The 23,946-nt window shown below is 49.4% G+C and overlaps 2 protein-coding genes across 2 annotated transcripts; one reads left to right on the forward strand and one right to left on the reverse strand.

Annotated features, from left to right (window-relative positions):
• Window positions 1-1,609: 1,609 nt before the first annotated feature.
• On the reverse strand, window positions 1,610-2,704 carry LOC145402710 (uncharacterized). Its single transcript, XM_080274680.1, has one exon. It carries the CDS (start codon window positions 2,702-2,704, stop codon window positions 1,610-1,612), a length of 1,095 nt encoding a protein of 364 aa, XP_080130806.1.
• A 6,426-nt stretch (window positions 2,705-9,130) lies between these two features.
• LOC145402711 (uncharacterized) lies at window positions 9,131-9,490 on the forward strand. The gene has a single exon (XM_080274681.1). It carries the CDS (start codon window positions 9,131-9,133, stop codon window positions 9,488-9,490), a length of 360 nt encoding a protein of 119 aa, XP_080130807.1.
• Window positions 9,491-23,946: the final 14,456 nt, after the last annotated feature.

Here is a 23,946-nt window from a genome sequence, read left to right on the forward strand (position 1 = left end):
AATAAGAGGTCAAGCCGAGGAAGGCCCAGACTCCGTTGATGTCTTATGGCAGGGGAATGTCCGCGATGGAGCGGAGATTGTCTGGATCTGGGGAGATGCCGGGTGATGACGTCCCCCAGGAAGGAGACGGTTCTGGCAGCCAGGATGCACTTGGTGGGCCGTAGTTTGAGGCAGGCCTGTCGGATGCAGGAAAACTTTTTTCAGAGGCACTGGAGATGATCGGCCCAGGTCCTGCTGAATACAATAACGTCATCCAAGTAGGTCAAACAGATCTCCCAGGTGAGGCAGCAGAGGACAGACTCCATTAATCGTGAGAAAGTAGCAGGGGCCTTACAGAGGCCGAAGGGCAGGACATTAAACTCATAGTGCTTTCCGTTGCTGGTAGAGAAAGCAGTTTTGCCTCTGTCTTCTGGCTGCACCGGTACCTGCCAATACCCTGATTGGAGATCAAGGATGGAGGACCAGGAGGCGCCGTATAAGGAATCGAGAGAGTCGTCTATCCTGTGGAGTGGGGTGGCATCCTTGATAGTTGCGTCATTGAGCCAGCGATAATCAACGCATAACCTCATGGTGCCATCCTTCTTCTTCACGAGCACGACGGGGGAGGACCAGGGACTGGTGGAAGGGGAAACGACTCCGGCCTCGATCATTTCCTGAACCTGACAGTCTCTTCCTCCCATTGCTTGGGATTCTTCTGCCGGGATGGTTGGCGGATCGGCGGACCTGTCGTGTGGATCTCGTGAGTGAGGAAGGTGGTATGTCGAATGTCGGCGGGTCCAGTCGCAAACAGGTCCTGGAAATCCAGGAGAAGGCGGCGGAGGGTGTCTGATTGGTGGGGGGAGAGATGGTCGGGGAGGGGGAAGGAGCTGGGGGGGAAGGGGATCAAGGCTCGGCTTCTTCCATCTCTCCTATTACGAGCCCTTTAGGTAGTGTTAGGGGGGAGGGGGCGAGGTTAGCAATTCGGACTGCCGTGATGTGAGGGGGAGAAAAGTCGGGGGCAAAAGGCAGGCCGAGAGGGTACCGGTTGGCAGGTGGGAGGAGAACAGGACAGACGTATCCAGGGCCGGCCCAAGCAAGTGCGGGGCCCAGTGCAAGGAGTAGGGGCGGGGCCCCTCTGATTTTGAATGTCAAACCCAAAGCCCCCCAAAATAACAATTTTATAGTTATGCTTAATGCATGGACTCAGATATTAATGAAAATGATTCGTTATGAATTAGAAGTGTAAAACAAAGATTCCTAAACTACCATATCATAGATATATACAATAAGATACAAGATACAATATAATTTGCAAGATGGGTACAATAGATATATACAGCCACTACAATGATAAACAGACAGTGAGCATGTTCTGGATCATACTCATCTTTTTTGCCTTCATCCTTGAGATTAAGAGATTCATTGTGCGGTTTGACATCATTCACTGCTCCAGTGCAGTTTTAACTCTTGTAATGGAACTGAACCTTAAAGAATTATCTTGCGGGACTTAATGCCTGCAAAGTCTCTGATTATTTCATTGTAGTCTAGCTGAGATGAGACTTCATTTTCAATTGAAAGTATGGCTAGGCCATTTAGACGATCTTGTGTCATTGATGACCTCAGACATGTCTTAATTAAGCTTCAGCTTGGAAAAACTTCTTTCACCTGATGCCACAGTAACGGGAATAGTCAGCAATATCCTCAGGGCAATCCAAAAATTTGGGAAATCTACATAGCTGTTCCTTTTAGAAAGGAAGCTTAAGATTTCGGAGGGCTGGGAAGCGATCTCCTCTGGAATAACAGACTTTAGAGCACCCATTTCTTCTGCTAACATGTAACCGTCGATATCTGAGGTGCCATTTACGGTGAGACTTTTCTCCAAGTTGGCTGCATGCACTCTCATTTCTGCTTTGGTATGGTTGTGGAAAGAAAATAAGAAACCAAACAAAGCATCATGTGACTTCAATTGCTGGAATCTTTGTTCCATGGATGAAATTCCTCTATCAATGATGAGACTGAAACATCCAATTCTGAAACTTTCTCGTGGACTTTGAACTGGCTCATCTTGAGCTTCATATTGAAATGTTCGTTTCTTTCTACTAATTCTGTTCTCTTTTAAGACAAGTTCAATGCCCATATCATTGGTTATCTCCTTTGCATCTGCAAAAGCATTGTCAAATCCATCAGTTCTGTATTTTTGCAGCCATGCAATAGTTCTCTCCATGCTTTTGACTGCAACAGAAAGTTCAGCTGCCTCACCTTGTAGCTGTTTACTGACCTGATTGACCTGAAAGAGGATACCATACCAAAATACTATGGAAACAATGAACTTGAAATTAAGAAGATCACTGCATAGTGGCATAGCCTCACTGCGAGCTTTGGGGTCATTTGTTTCCTCAGCAATATCCACTAAGGCATCGTAAAACTGAACAATTTGGTACCTCACAGCTTTGACACTGTCAGTACGACATTCCCATCGGGTTTCACTGAGAGGTTTCACAGTCAAGTCCTTAACATGTCTTGTGAAAATTGCCCATCTTTGAGTTGACGCAGATAACAAGACATACAGCCTTTGAAGGATAGCAAAGAAGGTCATTCCCTCTGGACACGTCTTGGCAATATCCTCCAGTAACAAACTGTAACTGTGGCATGCACAGGGTGAAAAGAAAGCTCTTGGGTTCATTTCCAAAAGACGAGTCTGAACACCAGACTTATTGCCTCTCATGTTGGCACCGTTATCATAGCCTTCGCCCTGATATCTTGTAAATTAAACCCAGTGTCACTAACTTGTCAAGAAGAACATCCAGGAGACTCTTTCCTGTACTTTCCTGCACCTCAATGAATTCAATAAAATGCTCATATATTCCAACAGGAACAGTAGAGCCTGCAGATACATATCTAATTGTCAGAGACAACTGCTCTTTATAACTAACATCTGGAGTACAATCAATTATAACAGCAAAGTATTTTGAAGCTTTTATACGGTCAATAATGGTCTTCTGGACTTTGTTACCCATCAGCTGAATCAGCTCATTCTGGATACACTTGCCAAGGTAATGGTCATGGATCTCTTCATCCTTGATTCATCGCAGGTGTTCTTGCATGACAGGATCAAACTTGACAATCAGTTGGACTAGGCCAAGAAAATTACCATTTTTAGGTTCAAAGAGATTATCAACAGATCCTCGGAAAGCCATGTTATGTTCTTAGAGAAACTAAACAATAGCAAGGAGGAGCTGAAAAACATTTTGCCACCGTAGCTTTTCATGATTGATTCGCTGCTGATGCATTGAATCCAAAGAGCAACACTTCTTTAGTCTTTGTTCAGCCTCAAACCATTAAACACTTGCCTGCAAGTGACCACTGGACTTTTCATGCTCAACTAAACGCACACTAGCATTGGAGAGCGCGGCATTAACACTGGAAAAAAGCTTACAACAAAAAAATATCTGATTTTTTCTAACTGAATACACCAGCCATTTTCTTTGCATCACCTCCCCATTTGATAATTTGCGCTGTAGGTAGGAATTTGAAAATTTCCTGCCTGCTGCATCTTTGGGGAATTCATGGTTTAGATCTAACTCATGTGGACCCTTTGTTACCAGAAAATCTCGCTGAGCTGTGGAAAGAATTTTTGGCCAAGAGGCAGGATCCTCATAATTTTCAATAAAGCTAACATCAAGGCTGCTGTCTTTCCTCTTGATTTCTGATGTACGCTGCTGAGGCAAGCTAGATGATGATGTAGCTTGTTCAGCTGTTTGCATCGAAGGAGCTGCAGGAAGATTGGGCAGATCTTGGACCTCCATGGAACTGACTGACTCACAATCTGACTCTTCGGTCTCAGTGTCATTCTTTTCAATGATAAATTTCTCCATTGCTCCACTGAGACGTTTGACTTTATTTTCTTTTGCTGCCTTTATCTTCCTCTTTTCACTGCCACTCAGGTAGATTCTGTCAATGTCACACTTTCTTTTCGTCATCTCTTTGCAAGGGGGGAGGGCTAAGGTTCTTTAAACAATATTGAAATTTTTCAAAAAGATTCTCTTGACAAGTGTTAAATTAAGTGCAGTTCAGCTCCTGCTGTTAGCAAAAGATGAAACGAATTTCAGCTGGGGAATTTCTTAACCAAAACCACTAACAACTGGTGCGCTACAGTCAGAGAAAAGAACTGCTAAACATTGCTGTTATCAAATGGATCCAAAGACATAGATATCAGCAAAAATACAGAAAGGCCTGGGTCCTAAACTTCTAATCTTGGAAGTCACAATACCCACAGTCAGCTCATATAACTGCAAACTGATGCTTATAATCCCAGTAGAAATTCATTTAATCACTTAAGGCAAATATTTCCAATAGAAATTTACAGACTATATTTGACAGAATCTTTTCATAAGCCCGATCAGGATCTCACAAGAAAACTATGAAACCTAGGACAACAGCTGAAATCACTTGGCTCAAGGACTCAAGCAGTTAGCACTCTTTAATTCAGGAAAATGCATGCAACACAAATTTCACAGATTAGACCTCTGATAAACAACACTACCAAGACAATCAGTCAAGCCAAGAAAAACCACACACAGCTCGAAAACGTGTTGAAGAGATAAACATGAGGAAGAATGCGATAAATCTGCAGAGGTCACTAAAATACGCGCCTCCACCGCCGGCCCCCCCACCCCGCCACCCCCCACCCCACTACGGAGCCGCAGCCCTACCCCCACCCCGGGAGGACACCACGGCTGGCCAGGTGAGTGCGGGACTGGCCCAGAGCAAGACGGGCGCCGGGGCGCCCCTACCTTGTGTCCCTCTTCCCCTCAACCTTCCCAACTGCGACGTCGCAGGAATGAGACACGACCTCACGGACTGAGCAGCCTTCACCAGGATCGGGGTGGGACTGCTCCAGATACAGTCCCAAGCAATACTGCGGTAAAGGCCACCATATGTACCGGGGAGAGAGCGGCCACCGTACGCCCCTCAGTTGCTTCCCCCTGTAGCTCCGCGGTAACAGCCACCGTATGCCTCTCAGCTACTTCCTGTTGGGCAGGCAGAGCCGCGACAACAGCCACAGTACGTGTCGGGGAGGGAATGGCCACCGTACGTCACTCATCTGCCTCTTCCTCCTTTGGGAGCAGCTCTGCGGTGACGGCCACCATACGTACCAGGGAAGGAACAGCCACTATACATCCTTCTGCTGCTGCCCTTAGAGACTGTGGAACCGCAACAACAGCCACCATACGTGCTGGGGAAGGGGTGGCCACTGTACACCCTTAGTCTGCAGTCTCGAGGGTTCTCCTGGAGGGGAAGGCCCCTTGCGCGGCCGGCTCACTACCTCTCGGCTGCATGGGACGCCCTTTTCTCTCACCCTCCAGGTTTGGTTCCCCGGAGGTGCTGCCATTCCAGGAGTGGTGGCGAGGTTCTGTTCCTGCCCTGCAGCAAGTCGCTGGATGACGCCGACCCCTGACGGACGCCCTGCAGAAGAGGTGCTGCAGTCCTCTCCTGACGGCGCCCCACTCTGTAAGCGACCACAGCACCAAGCCACCCAGGGGCAGCCTGCGGATCCCAAGGCAGGACCGCCCCGGACCAGCTCTCTGTTGGCTCTCCACCCGGAGCAAGAGGCGGCAGGCCCGACTCTTGAAGCTGTTTGGCCCCAGTCCCGAGGGCCACCTATCAGGTCGAGGCCCCCAGACGGAAGGGCCTCCCTGCACCCCAGCTACGAAACATGCCCAGGCAGTGACACCTTTGAGAGCTGTTCCTTGCCTCCTACAGGAGAGCTCTCCCGAGGGGCCCCTTCCCACGCCTGGGTGCCACCTCTGCTAACTCCGGGGATAAGCAGTCCAGTGACGACATCTTCCACCTCTCGAGTCGTGTCAGAGATTTAATAAAGGTGACAGTAGTGAATGTGACCAATAAAGCAGGAACAATATACTAGAAAGTGACAGTCAGGAATATGAACATAAAGACAGAAACCAATGGTCAGTAAATACGAATAGTGAGACGACTGTGATATACCCAGATTCCCATCCTTATTGACCCAAGGTACTGTGTCTACACCCAAGCCCTACGGAACCAGGGAAATGTATCAGTGGCGGCCCAAGGCTACCTAAGACCAGTCAGTAAAGGCAGAACCAGCAAACAGTGTCGCCGCGGCTAAGTGACATTCCTGCGTGCCGCGACTCGGGTACAAACATTGCGCCCATGTGGTATGTGTAGTAATACTGATTAACCTGGCACTTCACTTCATCCATATATATAGTGTATCCTGATGACTGTACTAAATGAAAATTGTGCCTTACCTCTAACACCTACATTGTGCCCTAGTGACCTGTCATATCTATGTACATTAAGGAAGTTGTATTTTGCCACCGACATCATTACTGTGCTTGTGGACACATTCTACCAATAATAACAACTCTGTCACCATGTCCATTCCATATTCAGTATATCTTTGTTCTTGTATTGTAAGGAGTTCGAATTAAGACAATAGATGTATTAAGGTATACTGCCTAGTTTTTATTCCCCGGTTCCTTTGTGAGTGCTTTATTTCCGGTCTAGAAAGAGGACCCCACTCAGTCGCGGGCGTTTTTAGGAAGTGAGGTCGGACTAAAAACACTCAGCATAACACTGGTGGCAAGCAGTGGTTCTGGATCCAATTAGAGCATGGAGGAACAAAAAGGGAGATATTGCACAATGGCAGCCGAACCTCACATCCAATTGCCAAGGTTCAACCCTGAACAATACGACATTGATGTTTACTTGGATACCCTTATTAGACATTGGGTTTGACAGCGACAGAGAGAAAATTGCCGTCACACTACCAAACCTGGGCAAAATTGTAGCAACTATAGCCACAAAAATCGTCCCCGAATTGACATGGGACCAGTTCACACGTATTGTGAAACAGACTGTCACACCTTCACTGGGCAGAGTTATCGCCCTTTCGCAACTCGACGCCCTAACATACGATGGCAGCCTGGACGATGCTTTCGTCTAGGCACGGAGACTCGTCACTGCCACCTATCCCAAAGCAACCACAGCCATTCAGGACCAACATACCTTCAACACCCTGCTGAGAATCCTCCCGAGCACAGTCAGGGAACATATTACTATATATGATCCCTTGGGAGACATGGACCGTGACCTGCAACTAGTACAACGCCTCCTCGCCGCCTGCCCCACAACCCAGCCTATCCATGCTGTAAGTAAATTCCCCACAACCAAGGCGGCGCCACCCAAGCCACGGCCGCCCCCCTCACAGCCTACTGCGGAGCTGTCACCTGCTGTACCCAGGGCTCACCCCCAGAAGAAACGCCCTAACCCCAGGGAAACCTTCAATTTGATTTTCATTAACCCCTGGGAATTTACGCCTGCAGTCATAGTTGCCTGCTACACGACATCCACGAGCAGCTGAAAGCCAATCGACGTAGGGTGGCCACACAAGGGTGCTGCAAGGTGTCATCCCTGGAAGACGATGTTCCACAAGACGATGCTCCACCCATAATGTACACAGACCAAGGGGACGAGGAACCCGACAAGGAAAGCACCGTACAGCAAATGGATTTTTTAGGTCCGGCCCCACACCTCCCCACGGTGGAGAGGGCCACTTCACATAAATACAGACCCCCAGTCTACGATAAAATAAGGCTGAACGGGGTCAAGGCAAGGCTACTGGTGGACACAGGAGCAGCCAGATCCCGCCTCTACTCGCATTTTTACTCCCGCCACAGCTCCGCCTTCGGCCCCCTTCTCTCCACCTCAGCCAACCTCGTAGACATGGGGGAGGGCCCCCTGCCTATCCGTGGAGAAACCCGGGACCTGTGGACTGAAAACCACCAGCAAGTCACCACAAGACATCCCTTCATCGTCTTCGATTCCATCTGCCGTGCATATGACGGCTACCTGGGGCTAGACCTCCTGCAAAAGCTGCACACAAACATTGACTGCTACAAGCACTGCTTTCACTTCCGTCCAGTCCCCCAACCCCCCCTAACCACTCACGCAGTGTGTGCACACCCTCACCTCATACACCACCCGCCCCTCACCACCCTCAACCTTTCTGCACATGCATCACACCACCAATCACACCCTTCCCATCACCCAACACCTCACCTTCTCACCCCCACCCCTCATCCTCTGCCTCCCCTCTTTTACCTCCCCCTCCAAGTTTTCCTGCCATCATTGCCTCCACTATTACCATTCCACCCCACCATGAGGCTTAGTTACAACTAAACAGACCCTCCGGTACCTCCGTACTCTTTTCTCCCACCCTACCACCCGGGCCCCTTTTGTCGTGGATAGTGTCTCCCACGTTCCTTCCTCCCCATGTCCGCGGTGTGAATCGCCAACCTCGCCGCCACACCACTTACCCTTCCGCGAGGGTTAATAATAGGCGACATGGAGGAGGCCAAACCTTGTAAAACACCACCACCCTCCCACCCCACTCTGCCTACTCTACCTTCTCACATCTCCACCTCCCAAACTAACAGCCTCCGACAACTGTTCCTGGACTTCCAAGACCTCTTCTGATCCTGCCCAGCAGACATTGGGCACATCACCTACCTCAACCACGAAATTCACACCACGGGACCACCCATCCGCCAACCATCATGATGCAAGAACCCTAAACAACAGGCAGAGGAAGACTGGCAGGTCCAGGACATAATCAGTGCCGGCGTTATTTCCAACTCCACCAGCCCCTGGTCCTCCCACATCGTACTGGTTAGAAAAAAGGATGGCACCATGCGGTTCTGTGTTGACTACCATAAACTAAATGATGTCACCACCAAGGACGTCACTCCCCTACCCAGAATTAAAGATTCCCTCAACTCACTACACAGCTCGTCATGGTTTTCCACCCTCGACCTGCAATCGGGGTACTGGCAGGTCCCCGGCCACCCAGAGGTCAAACAAAAAACTGTCTTCTCCACCTCCAATGGCAAGCATTATGAATTTAACGTCCTCCCCTTCGAACTATGCAATGCCCAGGCCACATTCTCCCGCCTCATGGAGTCGGTCCTAAGTGGCCTGATCTGGGAGATCTGTGTGGCGTATCTAGATGACGTAATCATACTCAGCCGTACCTGGGCCAACCACCTGCACCACCTCAAACAAGTCTTCATATGAATATGCCAGGCCGGACTTAAACTAAAACCCTCAAATGCGTCCTAGCAGAAAGATCCATCTCCTTCCAGGGACACGTGATTGGAGCCGAGGGCATCTTTTTGCCGATCCCAACAAATTGCACGCCATCGTCGACCTCTCCCTACCTAAGGACGTCCACGAAACGGGCGCCTTCCTTGGACTTAACTCATACTACCGGCGTTTCGTCAAAGGCTTTGCCGACATCGCCAAACCATTACACGATCTGACAAAGAAAGGCGAACCTTTTGTGTGGACAGATACCAGAATAGTGGCATTCAACACCCTCAAGAACAAACTCATCTCAGCCCCCATTGTAGCTTTCCTGGACTACAACCTCCCTTTTTGTCTTTACACCGACGTCTCCATCATTGCATAGGGACTGTACTCGCCCAGGTGCAGGACAGATGGGAACATATTATCGCCTGCGCCAGCCACACCCTCAATCAAGCGGAAAGGAATTACGCCGCCACCAAGCGTGAGTGCCTGGGAATTATCTGGGCCTTGGATTACTTCTGCTCCTACATTTCAGGCACCCATGTAGTCATCATTACGGACCATCAATCGCTCCATTGGCTACGGCAGTCCAATACCACCAGCACCCAACTGATTCGATGGCGAGAGGCACTGGAAGAATTAGATTTTGAAATATCTTATCGACCCAGGAAATTACACACTAACACTGATGCCCTTTCCTGCCTCCCCATCAACGCAATTCGCACCGAACCAGACCTCTTACAAATGTGGCACGACAAACAATGCCCTACCTGGATCCCGCCACGCACCTTTGCCAAACTACACCAACATGGCGACCATCTATTCAACCCAGACGGCCATATTGTCCTCGATCCCAGCACTGCACAAGACGCCATGCTCCACCTTCATGCTGACAATGGCATCCACCTCGGCACAAAGAAGTTACCGCAAGTCTTCAGTGACATATATTGGACACCAAAACCCTCCAACGTTGCCAAAAACATCACCCAAACGTGCCGAGCCTGTTCCTAGGGTAAAGACATCACGCGCACAGCTGGACCAGCTGGGAAGATCTCCGCACAAAAACCATGGCAACTACTTTCGGTTGATGTGGTAGGACCCCACGCACCTAAAGCGTGTTATAAATACATCATCACCTTCGTTGATGTATACTCCAAATTCATCATCGCCTGCCCCACTAAAGACCATAACGCCATGACAGTTGCAGATGCCTTAGTCCGCCACATCTTCCCCTACTTTGGTATCCCCCAGGCCCTACATTCAGATAATGCCCCTGACTTCACGGGCAAGGTCTGGGAAGAACTCACAACACTATTCGGTTACTATATTTCACATTCCTCTCCATACTGGCCACAGGGAAAAAGTGTCTGCGAGAGAAGCCATCGATCCCTCCTTAACCAGGTATGAACCCGAACTGTTCAAACAGGCAATGACAACTGTCCAGCCCATGTCAAAATTGTGCAGTGGGGCCTCAACACATGCTCCAGAGACGATGGAATAACCCCTCACGAGCAAGTCTTCGGGGAAGCCCCGCTCCAGCTGCCCCTCCGCCAACACCTCCAACCCCCTCCCCCACCCTCCACCACTGACCCCCTACACCACCTCAAAAGGCGCCTACACCGCCTTCAGTCGCAACAAGACCTACAGCCCGACATGATCCCCTCCAACCCCTACAAACCGGGAAATTCTGTTGTAGTGGCACGCCTACCCACTCCCAGCAAAACCTCTCCCCGATTCAAAGGCCCCTTCATCATCATCAAAGTCCCCAACCCTTACCAAGTCATTATCCAACAGCAGGGACAGACACGCATGTACCGCAACCGACAAGTACGCCCCTTCCAACCCACCAACATAACCCTCCACTCAACAACGCACCACACACCTCCTGCCGCGCACCACTCACCTCAACTCCTTCCGAGAATCACCCCACTGATTCATATGCCTACTCCTTCTCACCCCCCCCTTCTAACTCACCTACCATCACACCTCCTCCTACGACACCCTCACCTGACCCACCACCACCTTCTTCCAACTCTGATCTCTCACCAACCTCACCTCCGCATGCATCTCTAACGCCCACCCCACCTCCTCCAACCCACCACTCTCAATCACCACCCCTTACCCCCACCACCAAATCCGCACCACACCACTCCGCGACAACTCCCTCCTTCACCACCGTGGAAACATCCACCCCCACTGTACCGTCATGACACCCCCCACACCCCACCCACACACCCCCACGCACCACCCCACGCACCACCTCACCCGCTAACTCCCCACGTGCACCAACTCCACCCGCCACCCACGCCACTCATTCCTCCACCCCTGTCTGCTCTTTACCCACCGACCATGCCCACTACACACGCCACCCCACACCACCAACAACTGCCCACAGCCACAACAGGACGCCCACACCACCACGTGCCTCCACAGCTTCACCCGCAACACCAACCCTTACTATCACTACCACAAGATCCAGATGCCTCTCACGCCCACCGACTAGATACGCTCCTACACCCACTCCTACCTCCCTTACTTCCCCACCATCACCCACACACACCACGCATACCCCCAACACCACCCCCATCACGCTCACCCTACATCAAGCACAGTGGAAATTTCCCCATACCCAATTCCCTAGGGGGAGATGACCCTCCCACCCAGACCTCCCCCATAAAAAGCCCAGGACCTCACCCCTAGCCAGCATACAGCCATTGCCCCTGCACCAAGCACCACCACCAGAGATGAGGATCCACAGGATAGTTTGGCGTCCCCCACACCGTCCAGCCCTCAGAGTATGAGGGACGCACCAGCTCCTCTGCAACCTCTGCCACACCACAAAGCCTTCTACACTTCACCTCACCCTCAACCCACACCAAGAACCCAACCACGCAACACACCACTGGACCACCCTCCTCCAACACATCACACCAGCCCACAAGACATCCACCACCAGCACCTACCACCTACAGTCACGGAGCCGTGACTTTTTGACCGCAGACGATGGTAAAATACGTGCCTCCACCGCCGGACCCCCCACCCCACCACCCCCACCCCACTACGGAGTCGCAGCCCTACCTCCACCCCAGGAGGACACTATGGCGGGCCAGGTGTGCGGGACTGACCCAGAGCAAGACGGGCACCGGGGTGCACCTACCTTGAGTACCTCTTCCCCTCAACCTACCCAACTGCGACATTGCAGGAATGAGACACGACCTCACGGACGGAGCAGTCCTCACCAGGATCAGGGTGGGACTGCTCCAGATAGTCCCAAGCAACACCGCGGTAAAGGCCACCGTACATACTGGGGAGGGAACGGGCACCGTACACCCCTCAGTTGCTTCCCCCTGTAGCTCCATGGTAACGGCCACCGTACGTACCGGGGAGGGAGCGTTCACCGTACGCCCCTCAGCTACAGCCACATCTGGAGACCGCCTCGGTGCCCTAGCTATTAAGCACACACCGACAGGCAAAGGCAGGAGGAGTGGCACCGCGACAACGGCCACCGTACGTGTCGGGGAAGGAATGGCCACCATATGTCCCTCCTCCATCTCCTCCTCCTCCTACGGGAGTAGCTCCGTGGTAACAGACACCATACATACCGGGTAGGGAGCGGCCACCGTACGTCCCTCAGCTACTTCCTGTTGGGCAGGCAGAGCCACGACAATGGCCACCGTATGTGTCGCGGAGGGAATGGCCACAGTATGTCTCTCATCTGCCTCTTCCTCCTTTGGGAGCAGCTCCACGGTAAAAGCCACCGTACGTACCGGGGAAAGAACGGCCACTGTACGTCCTTCTGCTGCCCTTAGAGACTGTGGAACCGCAACAACGGCCGCCGTACGTGCTGGGGAAGGGACGGCCACTGTACACCCTTTGTCTGCAGTCTCGAGGGTTCTCCCGGAGGGGAAGGCCCCTTGCGCGGCCGGCTCACTACCTCTCAGCTGCGTGGGATGCCCTTTTCTCTCACCCTCCAGGTGTGGTTCCCCAGAGGTGCTGCCGTTCCAGGAGTGGTGGCGAGGTCCTGTTCCTGCTCTGCAGCCCATCCCTGGACGACGCCGGCCCCTGACAGACACCCTGCAGAAGAGGTGCCGCAGTCCGCTCCTGATGGCACCCCACTCTGTAGGCGACAGCAGCACCAAGCCTCCCAGGGGCAGGCTGCAGATCCCAAGGCGGGACCACCCAGGCCCCACTCCCTGTCGGCCCTCCACCCGGAGTAAGAGACGGCAGGCCCGACTCCTGAAGCTGTTTGGCCCCAGTCCTGAGGGCCACCTATCAGGTCGAGGCCCCCAGATGGAAGGGTCTCCCTGCACCCCAGCTACGAAACATGCCCGGGCAGTGACGCCCCCGAGAGCTGTTCCTTGCCTCCTACAGGAGAGCTCTCCCGAGGGGCCCCTTCCCACGCCTGGGTGCCACCTCTGCTAACTCCAGGGATAAGCAGTCCAGTGACGACATCTTCCACCTCTCGATTCATGTCAGAGACTTAGTAAAGGTGACAGTAGTGAATGTGACCAATAAAGCAGGAACAATATACTAGAAAGTGACAGTCAGGAATATGAGCATAAAGACAGAAACCAATAGTCAGTGGATACGAATAACGAGACGAATGTGATATACCCAGATTCCCATCCTTATTGACCCAAGGTACTGTGTCTACCCCCAAGCCCTACGGAACCAGGGAAATGTATCAGTGGCGGCCCGAGACTACCTAAGACCAGTCAATAAAGACAGAACCAACAAACAGTGTCGCCGCGGCTAAGTGACATTCTCGCTTGCCGCGACTCGGGGTACAAACATTGCACCCATGTGGTATGTATAGTAATACTGATTAACCTGGCACTTTACTTCATCTATATGTAGTGTATCCTGACAAGTGTACTAAATGAAAATTGTGCCTTACCTCTAACACCTACATTGTGCCCTAGTGACCTGTCATATCTATGTACATTAAGGAAGTTGTATTTTGCCGCCGACATCATTACGTGCTTGTGGACACATTATACCAATAATAACAACTCTGTCACCTTGTCCATTCCATATTCAGTATATCTTTGTTCTTGTATTGTAAGGAGTTCAAATTAAGACAATGATGTTTTAATGCCCTGTTCCTTTGTGAGTGCTTTACTTCCGGTCAAGAAGGAGGACCCCGCTCAGTCCCGGGCATTTTTAGGACGAGAGGTAGGACTAAAAACACCTAGCATAACAGTCACATATCTAACCTCGGGCAGAGCGGGGCCCTAAATGAGCACTATGAGAGAGGCACGTGGCTGGTGCTTGCTACATAATGCTAAAGCAAAGGCCCACTCAGCTGCAGACTTGTCAAGTGCGTTGCGCCACATTATGCTCTATCAGGGGCCCGCTCATGAGGCGTGGGACCCCTAAAGGCCTAAAGGTTTTTTTCTTTCTTTTTGGGGGGGAGGAGTGCGGAGCCCCTAGAGGAGTGGGGCCCAATGCAGTTGCATTGCTCGTATTGCCCTAGGGCCAGCCCTGGATTTACCCATGGGCCTGTTCAGGGGCAACCAGGTCTCGTGGTGGGGGGGAGTCGTTACTGTGGAGGAGGTGGTAGTGGGGAACGTTGGAGGGGAGGGGGAGAGAGAGAGAGAGAGAAGGGGGGGCGGGGCCGGGGAGGGTTGGGGGCGGGGCGTGCAAATGCACACTGCTGGGAAGGGGGGGAGTCAGGGGACTTCCGGGACTGGAGCTGTATGTTATGGCAGCTGATGGTGGCTTTTGATTTCTGTAACAGGTCCAGTCCCAGGTATCCATCATAGTTGTGGCAGGTGGAGTCAAATATGATGAATTTATGTTGTGTCGATGCTGGTTGGTGGGTGTCAACACGAGGGGCCCGAGTTTCCACATGGATAGGCAGGGGGCCATCCCCTGCATCCATAAGATGAGTTGACGTCAGGAAAAGTGGACCAAAGGTCGACTTGTGATGGGAATAAAAATGACTACAGGCAGGATCTGGCCTCTCCTGTGTCGACCAGAAGTCTGGCTTTCACCCCATTCAGCCTCATCTTGTTGCAAACTGGGGGGCAGTATTTGGGGGAAGTGGCCCCCGCCACTGTGGGGAGAAGTGGGGGTCCTAAAAATCCAAGTGTCATGGACCGCCTTCTTCTTCCTCTTGTTCCGTCTCCTCAGGTTCGGCTTCCTCCACGGGTGCGAGTTCGTCTGCTGGCTCCTCGTTCTCCAAGGAGGAGACTTTATGTCGGCCTGGAGTGGTTGGCTTGCGTCTAGCAGTCTTTAGTTGGTCCTTGATGTCATGGAGTGGGCACCTGGAGCTCACGCGGAGAACTCCCAGGGATAAATCAGGATGAGGTTAGGGTTTTCCTTATGGCTGGGGCATCTGCGGGTGGGGTGCGCCCTGGGCAAGCTGGGAGTCGGGGTGGGGCTGGTGTGCAGCATAGGAGGACGTGGCTTGACTGGTATTGCTGGTTTGTTGGTGGGGAACTTATTCACCACGCTGATTTCTTGAGGGGTAGGGCAGGAGGTCAGAAGGCGTCGTATGAATTGGATGTCCCTGTCCAGGTCTCCCATCGGGTCGTGGATCGTGAAGTGCTCCTTGACCATGCTGGGGAGGACTCTAAGGAGGGTGTTGAAGGTGTGTTGCTCCCGGGTTTCGTCATCCGCCTCCGGGTAGGCGGCGGTAACCAGGTGTCTGGCCTGGATCAAGATATCATCCAAATTGCCATCATATGTCAGCCTATCCAACTAGGATAGTGCTGCCACTTTTCCTAGTGAGGGTGTGATAGCTTGGATCACGAGCTTCGTGAAGTTTTGCCATGTGAGCCCCGGGACGATTTTTGGCGCGATATTTGCTGCCACTTTACCCAGTAGTGGGAATGCTACTGCTATTTTTTGTTTGCCGTCCTCAAACCCGATATCTAGCAATGGCTTAATAATCGCCATATATAAGTGAACATTGTACTGTTCTGGGTCAAATTTAGGAAATTGCACGTGAGGTTTGGTTGCCATTTTGCGGGTATTTCCTGAATGCCTTTCTTTTATGCCCGGGTCAAGAACCACCGCTGTCCACCAGTGTTATGCTAGGTGTTTTAGGGTTGGCTTCCCGTCTCTTGAACGCCTAGTGTGCAGCTGGGTTCTCTTCCTAGACTGGAGCTTAGACAAATTAGAGAGAGTCAGGACATATAAACTCAAGGCAACAACCTTACACGGGTATTGACAGATTCTAAATGTGGAACGAGTAGATGTCACAACAACAGGAATCTGGGCAATTATAAGACATATGCAAGGATCATGGGCAGTAGTATCATGCAGGATACTATTTGGACAATAGTTCAGGGCAATAGGTGAATAGCACAACGAACAGTATTTAAGGTCTTTTGGGCAAGGGAATAGGTCATGGTCACTTTGAGGGAAATATACACTGTGCTTAGGATGGACAACTTATTCACAGGTCTCCTAGTGCAGAGGAATCACACTATGAAGGCTGAGTCTAATGTTCACTGAAATCACCGCACTCTGTTTGGGTCTTCCTTCTTTCTCTTGCTATTTCACTATCTGCCCAAATCGTGACTATCACACATTAATGTATCTTGGACTTAGATTCCCTCGGATAATACACTTCCCAATATTTAGGTCACTCTTACACTGTCACTCACTGTCGATGGGGTGGCAGCGTGGTTGAGGGGGGCAGTGTGGTTGGGGGGGGCAGCGGGAGAACTCACAGCCCGACTCCTGATGGGGCTGAGTCCCGCCTGTGGCCTCTATATCCAACGGCCACGGGATCACTCGTAGGGGCGTCCTCTCTCATCCGGGGCTATGGGCGGCAAAGGGTCCTGCACTGTCGGGGCTGGGAGCTGGAGTATGGCCTTCAGGGGGCCGAAAAGCCTCCTGAAGCGCTCACTTAGGCCCCTGACGGAGGACAAGAGTCTTCTGCGTCGGGGTAGAGAAAGGCCTCGACCAAGGGTCCTGGGGGTGGCCTCGGGGGCCCGGCGGCTGAGGTCTCCTGCTGTTGGGGATGCCATCAGGGGTGAGCTGCAGCGTCGGCCTTCATCGGAGTCCGTCAGGTAGGGTCCCTCTGAAGTCAGCTGGGTGGAGAACAACCCTGGGGATAACACAGGCCCTCTCCACAGGTCCTTGGGGCTGGGACCTTCCTCCTGAAGGTTGTGTCACTGTGGGGGTGTGGCAGCACCTGATAGGAGTGGCTACTGGTGGTCTCCTGCCGTAGGGCCCGGCTACTGCCTATGGCCTTTTAGGGGTGCAGCTACCAGCCGTCGCTGAAGCCCGGCTACTGGCCGTGGCCCGTGCAGGGGAGCGGCTACCGACCATCTCCTGATGGAGGAGTGAGCAGCTATTGGCCATCTCAAGGGCACCTTCTGAGCGGCTACCCGCTGTCTCCTGATGAAGGCAGGAGCAGCTACAGGCTGTCTCCTGATTGCTTCCTGAGTGGCTACCGGCTGTCTCCTGAAGGAGGTTTGAGCGGCTGCAGGTCTCTCGAGGGCACCTTCTGAGTGGCTACTGGCCGTCTCCTGACAAAGGCAGGAGCAGCTGCAGGCCGTCTCCTGATTGCCTCCCGAGCGGCTACAGGCCATCTCCTGAAGGAGGTTTGAGCAGCTACAGGCCGTCTCTTGAGCACTTTCCAAGCTGCTACAGGCCGTCTCCTGAAGAAGGTTTGAGCGGCTACATGCTGTCTCACAAAGGGCGCGGCTATGGGCCATCGCAGGGGTGCTGCCTTGAACTATAGGAATAGCTCCACCCCGATCCTGTTGAGGGTCAGCTCGCCCACAAGGTAGTCTCCTTTTCCTGCTATGGTGGCAGCGGGCAAGTTTTGGGTAATAGGGGCACGCGGCCCGGGCAGACTTATGTCCCTGTCACCCTCTGTCTGCCCCTCTGTAGGGTCCTCCTGGAAGTGTCGTGCTGCCCTCAGTCACTACTCCTGGCATTTTATGGTGTATCACTTATTATTTTTGTATTTAATTTGTTTTTACTTCCTCTGTTCATCTTTAAAGAAAAACTTGTATGCCAGCTAGCCTACTTTAAATCTTATCTATCTATCTATCTATCTATCTATATATCTATCTATATATATATATATATATATATATATATATATATATATATATATATATATATATTATAGTAATGAACGCAATGAAACTTAACACTAGTCTGACCCAGAATCGATCTCAGGCACTTGCGCTTCACATGGACGCACATACCACTGAGCCGAAGAGAGGATCCCCACTTCGCCTTTCGTCAACGTGGGCTTTTATGGACCTCATTACATCACTCTTTTCTCCCCTTGGTGATTAATTTGGTCAGTTTCGAACCCAAGGTAGCGTAGCATCGAAAGACATCATTGGGAACACTGCGGACCACACGGAGCAGCTCATCTCCGGAATGTATGGACTAGGATGCTACCAGTTAACCAACATCATTGCCCTCCATGCCTCGCCTCACATCCCACACAGCTGCCAACCAGTGTAAGAACCAGAATGAAACTTAAATTAATCACTGGTCTGGCCGGGATTAAACCTCAGGCCCTCGTGCTTCCTAGGAGCGCTTGTTACCACTGAGCCATGCACTGAACCAAAGAGAGGATTTTCGGTTTGCCTCTCAGCAACGTCGACTTCTATAGACCCCATTACAATTATATATATATATATATATATATATATATATATATATATATATATATATATTTATATATATATATATATACAGTATATCTTGGTGACGGCGGGTAAGCATGTGTTGTGTGAGAACCAGCCACCAACCTCATACACTTGGAAAGGCAGATCAATATTTTTCTTATGAAGGTAAAGAGCTGTACTGTTTTTTCCTGTAACTTGGACCAGATTTTCGTCCTTTTAGAGTTTATTTCACGTTGCTCAGTGGTAGAAAAAAATAATAATAATATTACATGTTTACCTCCTTTCCACAGCACATCTCCGTGACTAACATCAAATTCTGGTGCTAATTTACTGTTACAACTCAGCATTCATGGTGAAGAGATAGCAATTTTAGGTCAAGATAGAGAAAAAAGTAACACTCTTACTCTATAATACAGTTTAAGCGCTTTACTTTGGTGATGTTTGCTATATAGGATAGTCGTAAGTAGCTCATCCTTATACTCTTTACTCTAATTTGGCCAAAATTGCCATTTCCCGACTTGAATGCTGAGTTGCAACAATGCATAAACACAAGAATACGACGCTCGTCGAGCTATTGAAACGTTGTAGCCAATTGTCTGTTTCTGCCACTGAGCTACGTGAAACGAGTTGCAAAAGATCGAAAATCTGGATCAAGTTAAGGTGAAAGAACTATGAAAATTAACGCAGGGGTTTCATGTGCTGCGGGAATGGTTCAGTCTGCTTTTATGGGCGTAAGTGTGGCAGTGGAAGTAGGAAATCAATTAATGATTCAGGGTAGAAAATGCCAACTTTGAGACGTACCCGCAACACACACACACACACACACACACACAAATCGAGCGGCGGAGTGGAAAAGGAGCATCATTTGTGGACTTTCCTTCATTTTATTCTTGCTTCCTCCAGACGACTTTATTGTGTTTTGTTGATATTTTTGTTCGAACTGGAGAAGAAGTGTGTACATGAGGGTGGTGAGAGCTAGAGGGTGGCCTAATGACGAAGGAAGGGTGACATGGAAAAAATTATTGATGGTCACCTTCACCGAGATTAAGGCATCTGGAAATAGACTGATATACATCCACATAGACACATACGTAGATAGATAGGTATATAGATAGACAGTTAGACCTAAATCCCTCATTAACCGCTTTGTTACTAGGCGGCTTGCCTCCAACTAATAGTTTGACAGTACCAGGGATACAATAGAAATTACGTCAAATGTTAGCCGGATATAATTCTAGCAGTGGTGGTGGTGGTGGTGCTGGCGGTGGTGGTGGTAGTACTAGTATAAATAGCAGTAAGCACTGTAAAGAAATAAATGTAGCAGGAGATTGATATCCACAGTCACTGGCGTGTTTGGGGCCAACAGGTTGCATTATGAAGGGTGGTGTTAAACTTCACATTACAGTTCCAAATTATGAATTGTATTATGAAGGCTGGTGTTGATTTTCACATGTTTTCAAATGGATGGAAAAAAAAAACACCATCAGCACCATCAGCAGCAGGCTTATATGAAAGATAACCCAGTGAATGGCAGACCAGAAATGTTCCTCTTCGGTAGTCCTCCCTCCTCCTGTCGGGGGATCAGGATGGCATTGAGAGACATGTATAACCGGGCAACTCCATCCGGCCGATCAAATCAATGCCGCCATAGGATGGCCTCCCTCTGCAGTACTGGTTGCAGGGTTTAGTACAGCTAAACACTTTGATAATGTAATGGCAGTTTCGTTGCTATGCCTATTCGTAGAAATGGGAGAGAAATAATATTACTTTACTCACGTACTCGTTGCGTGTCTTCGGAACTTACTAAGAAGGACTTGGCATGCAAATAGCGCTCTTCAGAAACAACCATATTAGCATTTATATAAGATTGATTATACTGCATCAGATTAGTATAATACATGCAGATGGCGAGGGACGCCATTATGTGATGGTTTCGATAAAACCAGGCGGCTCCATTGACTGATTATGCAGATGCCCCTGTTCTACTTCCCTTACCTCAATATAATGGTGGACTGCAGAAAGGTGGCTGAAGCTTCAGTCCACCGGGTTTACGTCTGAGACGAGCAACAGACTATATCTATAGTGGAGCTATTTCAGGAGTGTCTAGTTCTGGCAAAGAATTTTCTGGTTGATTTCCTCTTAAGTAGAATTTCTGCAAACGAACTGGCAAAAACGTTACCTTGTTTCCTGAGGACATTCACAATATTTCTGTCTGGAGATTGTAGTGTGAAAATAGATGCCGATTTGCTAAAGTTAGTCCTACTACTGACAAACTTTAGGATTCACCAAAATATTCTATTGCCATTTGCATTATATAATAGTTTGGATGCTTGGTTCTGAAAAAAAAAAAAAAAAAAAAGTTTGGCGAGATTTATTACTGCTTTTGCGTGGCATGTACTGTTATAACTGTACATTCCAGATGGAGGGATGGAAATTTTAGGTTGTTATGGTAAAATGACTATAACAACAAATTTTATTATTATAACACTTCTGACTCTCCCCGGGTGTGTGTGTGTGTGAGAGAGAGAGAGAGGGGGGGGGGACAAGAGACCTGAGATGCCCGTGAAGGAGAGCCTCTTTTGTCGATGATAATGGAGTAGATAACGACACAGATGGATGTAAGATATGATGTGGAATATTAGACTACCACCAACCAGCCACATCCATATCCACAGCCACACCAACACTTATGTGCATTTCCCATTCCCCTTCCCTCTTTATTTTTATCCTCTTTCCTCCCTCCCTCCCCCCTCTCCTCATTTTCCTTCTCTACATCCACGGCCACATCCACACCAACATTCACAGGCATCTCTTCTCTCTCTCCTCTCATCGTCTCCTTTTTCTTCCTCCTCTTCCCCTCTTCTCCCCTTTTCTAATCTCTCCCTCGTCCTCCACTTCACCCACCTCCTACCACATCAACACCCACCCATCCCTACCACATCCACTACATGTAGTCACCTCTACCACACCCATCTACTTACTTCCACCACAGCTCTCACCCACCTTCCCTTTCACTGTTGTTTTTCTACCCCTCTCTCCCTCTTTCCTTTCAGCCCTTCTTCTCCTTCTCCTCTTCCCCTTTCTCTTCTCCTCCCCTTCCTCTTTCTTTCCCTCTCATATTTATACTTTCCTTCCTTCTCGTCCTCTTCTTCCCCTTTCTCTTCTCCCTCCCTCCTTCTACTCTCTCTCTCTCTCTCTCCTGCATCTTCCCTCCCTTTTCTTACCCCTTTCTCTCCTCCTTCCCTTCACACTCACAGGCCGTATGCTTGTGGGTTTATGAGGCTCAGCTATCCCTTAACTTTCTCACTCAAACGACTCATCTTCCATTTTGATCAGTCCACAGCCAAACGATTTTATTCACCCATGGAAGATCTCAAGCAGTTGTAGGTAACGAAAGCTGTATTATTTCCATCCCTGAAGGAAAAAATAATAATATCTAACTTGAATGTAAGATGGTTCGTAAATAGCTCTCCACTAGCAACTCGCCTGGTGGTGTCTTTTGTGTAACGGGTACGGCTCAGTCTGCTGGTGTGTGCCAGTGGGAGTAAATGAATTAATGATGTAGGTTAGACTTTGATAGCACTGACTGTACCCAAAAAACATCCCAAAGGCACACAAGAAGTCGCCCGGTGGAGCAGAAGAGGAGTGTTACGTATGGATCATCCTGTATAATCCTCTGAAGTTAAAAAAAAGAAAAAATACATCCTTGAAATGAAGTGCCTGCCTGTGGGTTAGATTCAGGGTTCCGGGGGTTTATATGCTGAGTGAATGACAGTGTGGCCTATTTGTGTGTACAGACTTTTAGTTAGTTCCTTTTTCTGTTAGTCTTTTTTTTTTTTTTCCTTGATCCCTAGACCTTTACCTCACCCTGTCCTTTGGTATGCTGCTGCTGCTGCTGATGATGATTATGATGATGATGATGATGATGATGACCGGATGCATTTATTAAACATACTGTAGGTCAGTTCCTCTCATGGTGAAGGGGGTTAATAAAGGCTACATACCCAACCCTTCCAGTTATTTAAAAAAAAAAGAAGAAGAAGAAAAGAAACAAACTTACTCAAGCGGAATAACGTTGTGTGGCAGCAGCGATAATTACGTGAAAAATGTGTCATCGGTTTGAAGGGGTTGGGAAGGACGTGGCTAGTGTTATTGCACATCACCAACGCTACTTAGTACGTAAGGTGGTCTGTACACAGCGCGGTATCTGATGTGTCGCGAGGATGGTTCAGTCTCCTGATGTGGGCGTGGGTGTGGCAGTGGAAGAAGGAAGTGGATAAATGAATAGACACTGATAACGCTGACTGAGCCGACCCCACAACACACGAAAATCAGTGGAAGAGGAGCGATATAATCTGACTGCCTTATTGATTGTTGTACACATGTTCCAGAGTGAGCGACTGAATAAAACTTTAACTTGTACTGTCTTTTTCTCTCCTCAGTCCTTTTAATTAGGGTTATATATGATAAAAATATGTCATTTACTTCATTAGTTCTGAGCCCTTGACGTATTAAACAATTATTGACCCTAACTGTAGAATCGAAAGTAAAGAATTAAGTATACCAGCATCCTCGGTAGTGCTTACTATGTCGGGATGGTCCAGGTTCAAATGACGTCATGTGTATAATATGAAGAGGCCCGCCCACTAAGACACTAGCAAAGTCCAGCTGGAGATGTTTCTTTCCATACTTGGAGCAGCATTCCTGCTACAGTACACGATTTATGGCCTGAAAACATTCACTGGCACTCAAACCTCTTCTCAGAATAATTATATAAAACTCTAGGGATTCGTGTTCCTCCATTCCATGCAAGCATTTTATACGGTATATATTCCATCAACAATCATGGTAACGATTATCATCGTTACAAGCCAATACATTATGTACATAATGTGTATGTAGTATTAAGTCTCCATGAAAAGATAATCAAGAAAACAAATGTTATTCTTAATTGAAGTTAAAAATATAAAGGTGGAAAAAGCGCAAGAAACAAGAGATGAAAAAAGCACAAAAACAGGAAAGCATTTGGGATGGGAGGAGATTCAGTATTCTTTACCCGTTATTACATTGCACCATCTACACACGCTTTGTGAATACAGTATGAGTTTCGTAATGGGTAACTGAGCATAGAACTTTGTACCTCCTCCCATCTCGACTGCTGCTTTGTTTCTGTGCTTTTTTTTTTTTTTCTCTCCCAGCTGTTGTTCCATCCATACACGTCAACAAT

This window comes from Coenobita brevimanus, chromosome 58, assembly GCF_032717465.1.
Source record: "Coenobita brevimanus isolate Jiangsu-jjx chromosome 58, ASM3271746v2, whole genome shotgun sequence".
Taxonomy (NCBI): domain Eukaryota; kingdom Metazoa; phylum Arthropoda; class Malacostraca; order Decapoda; family Coenobitidae; genus Coenobita; species Coenobita brevimanus.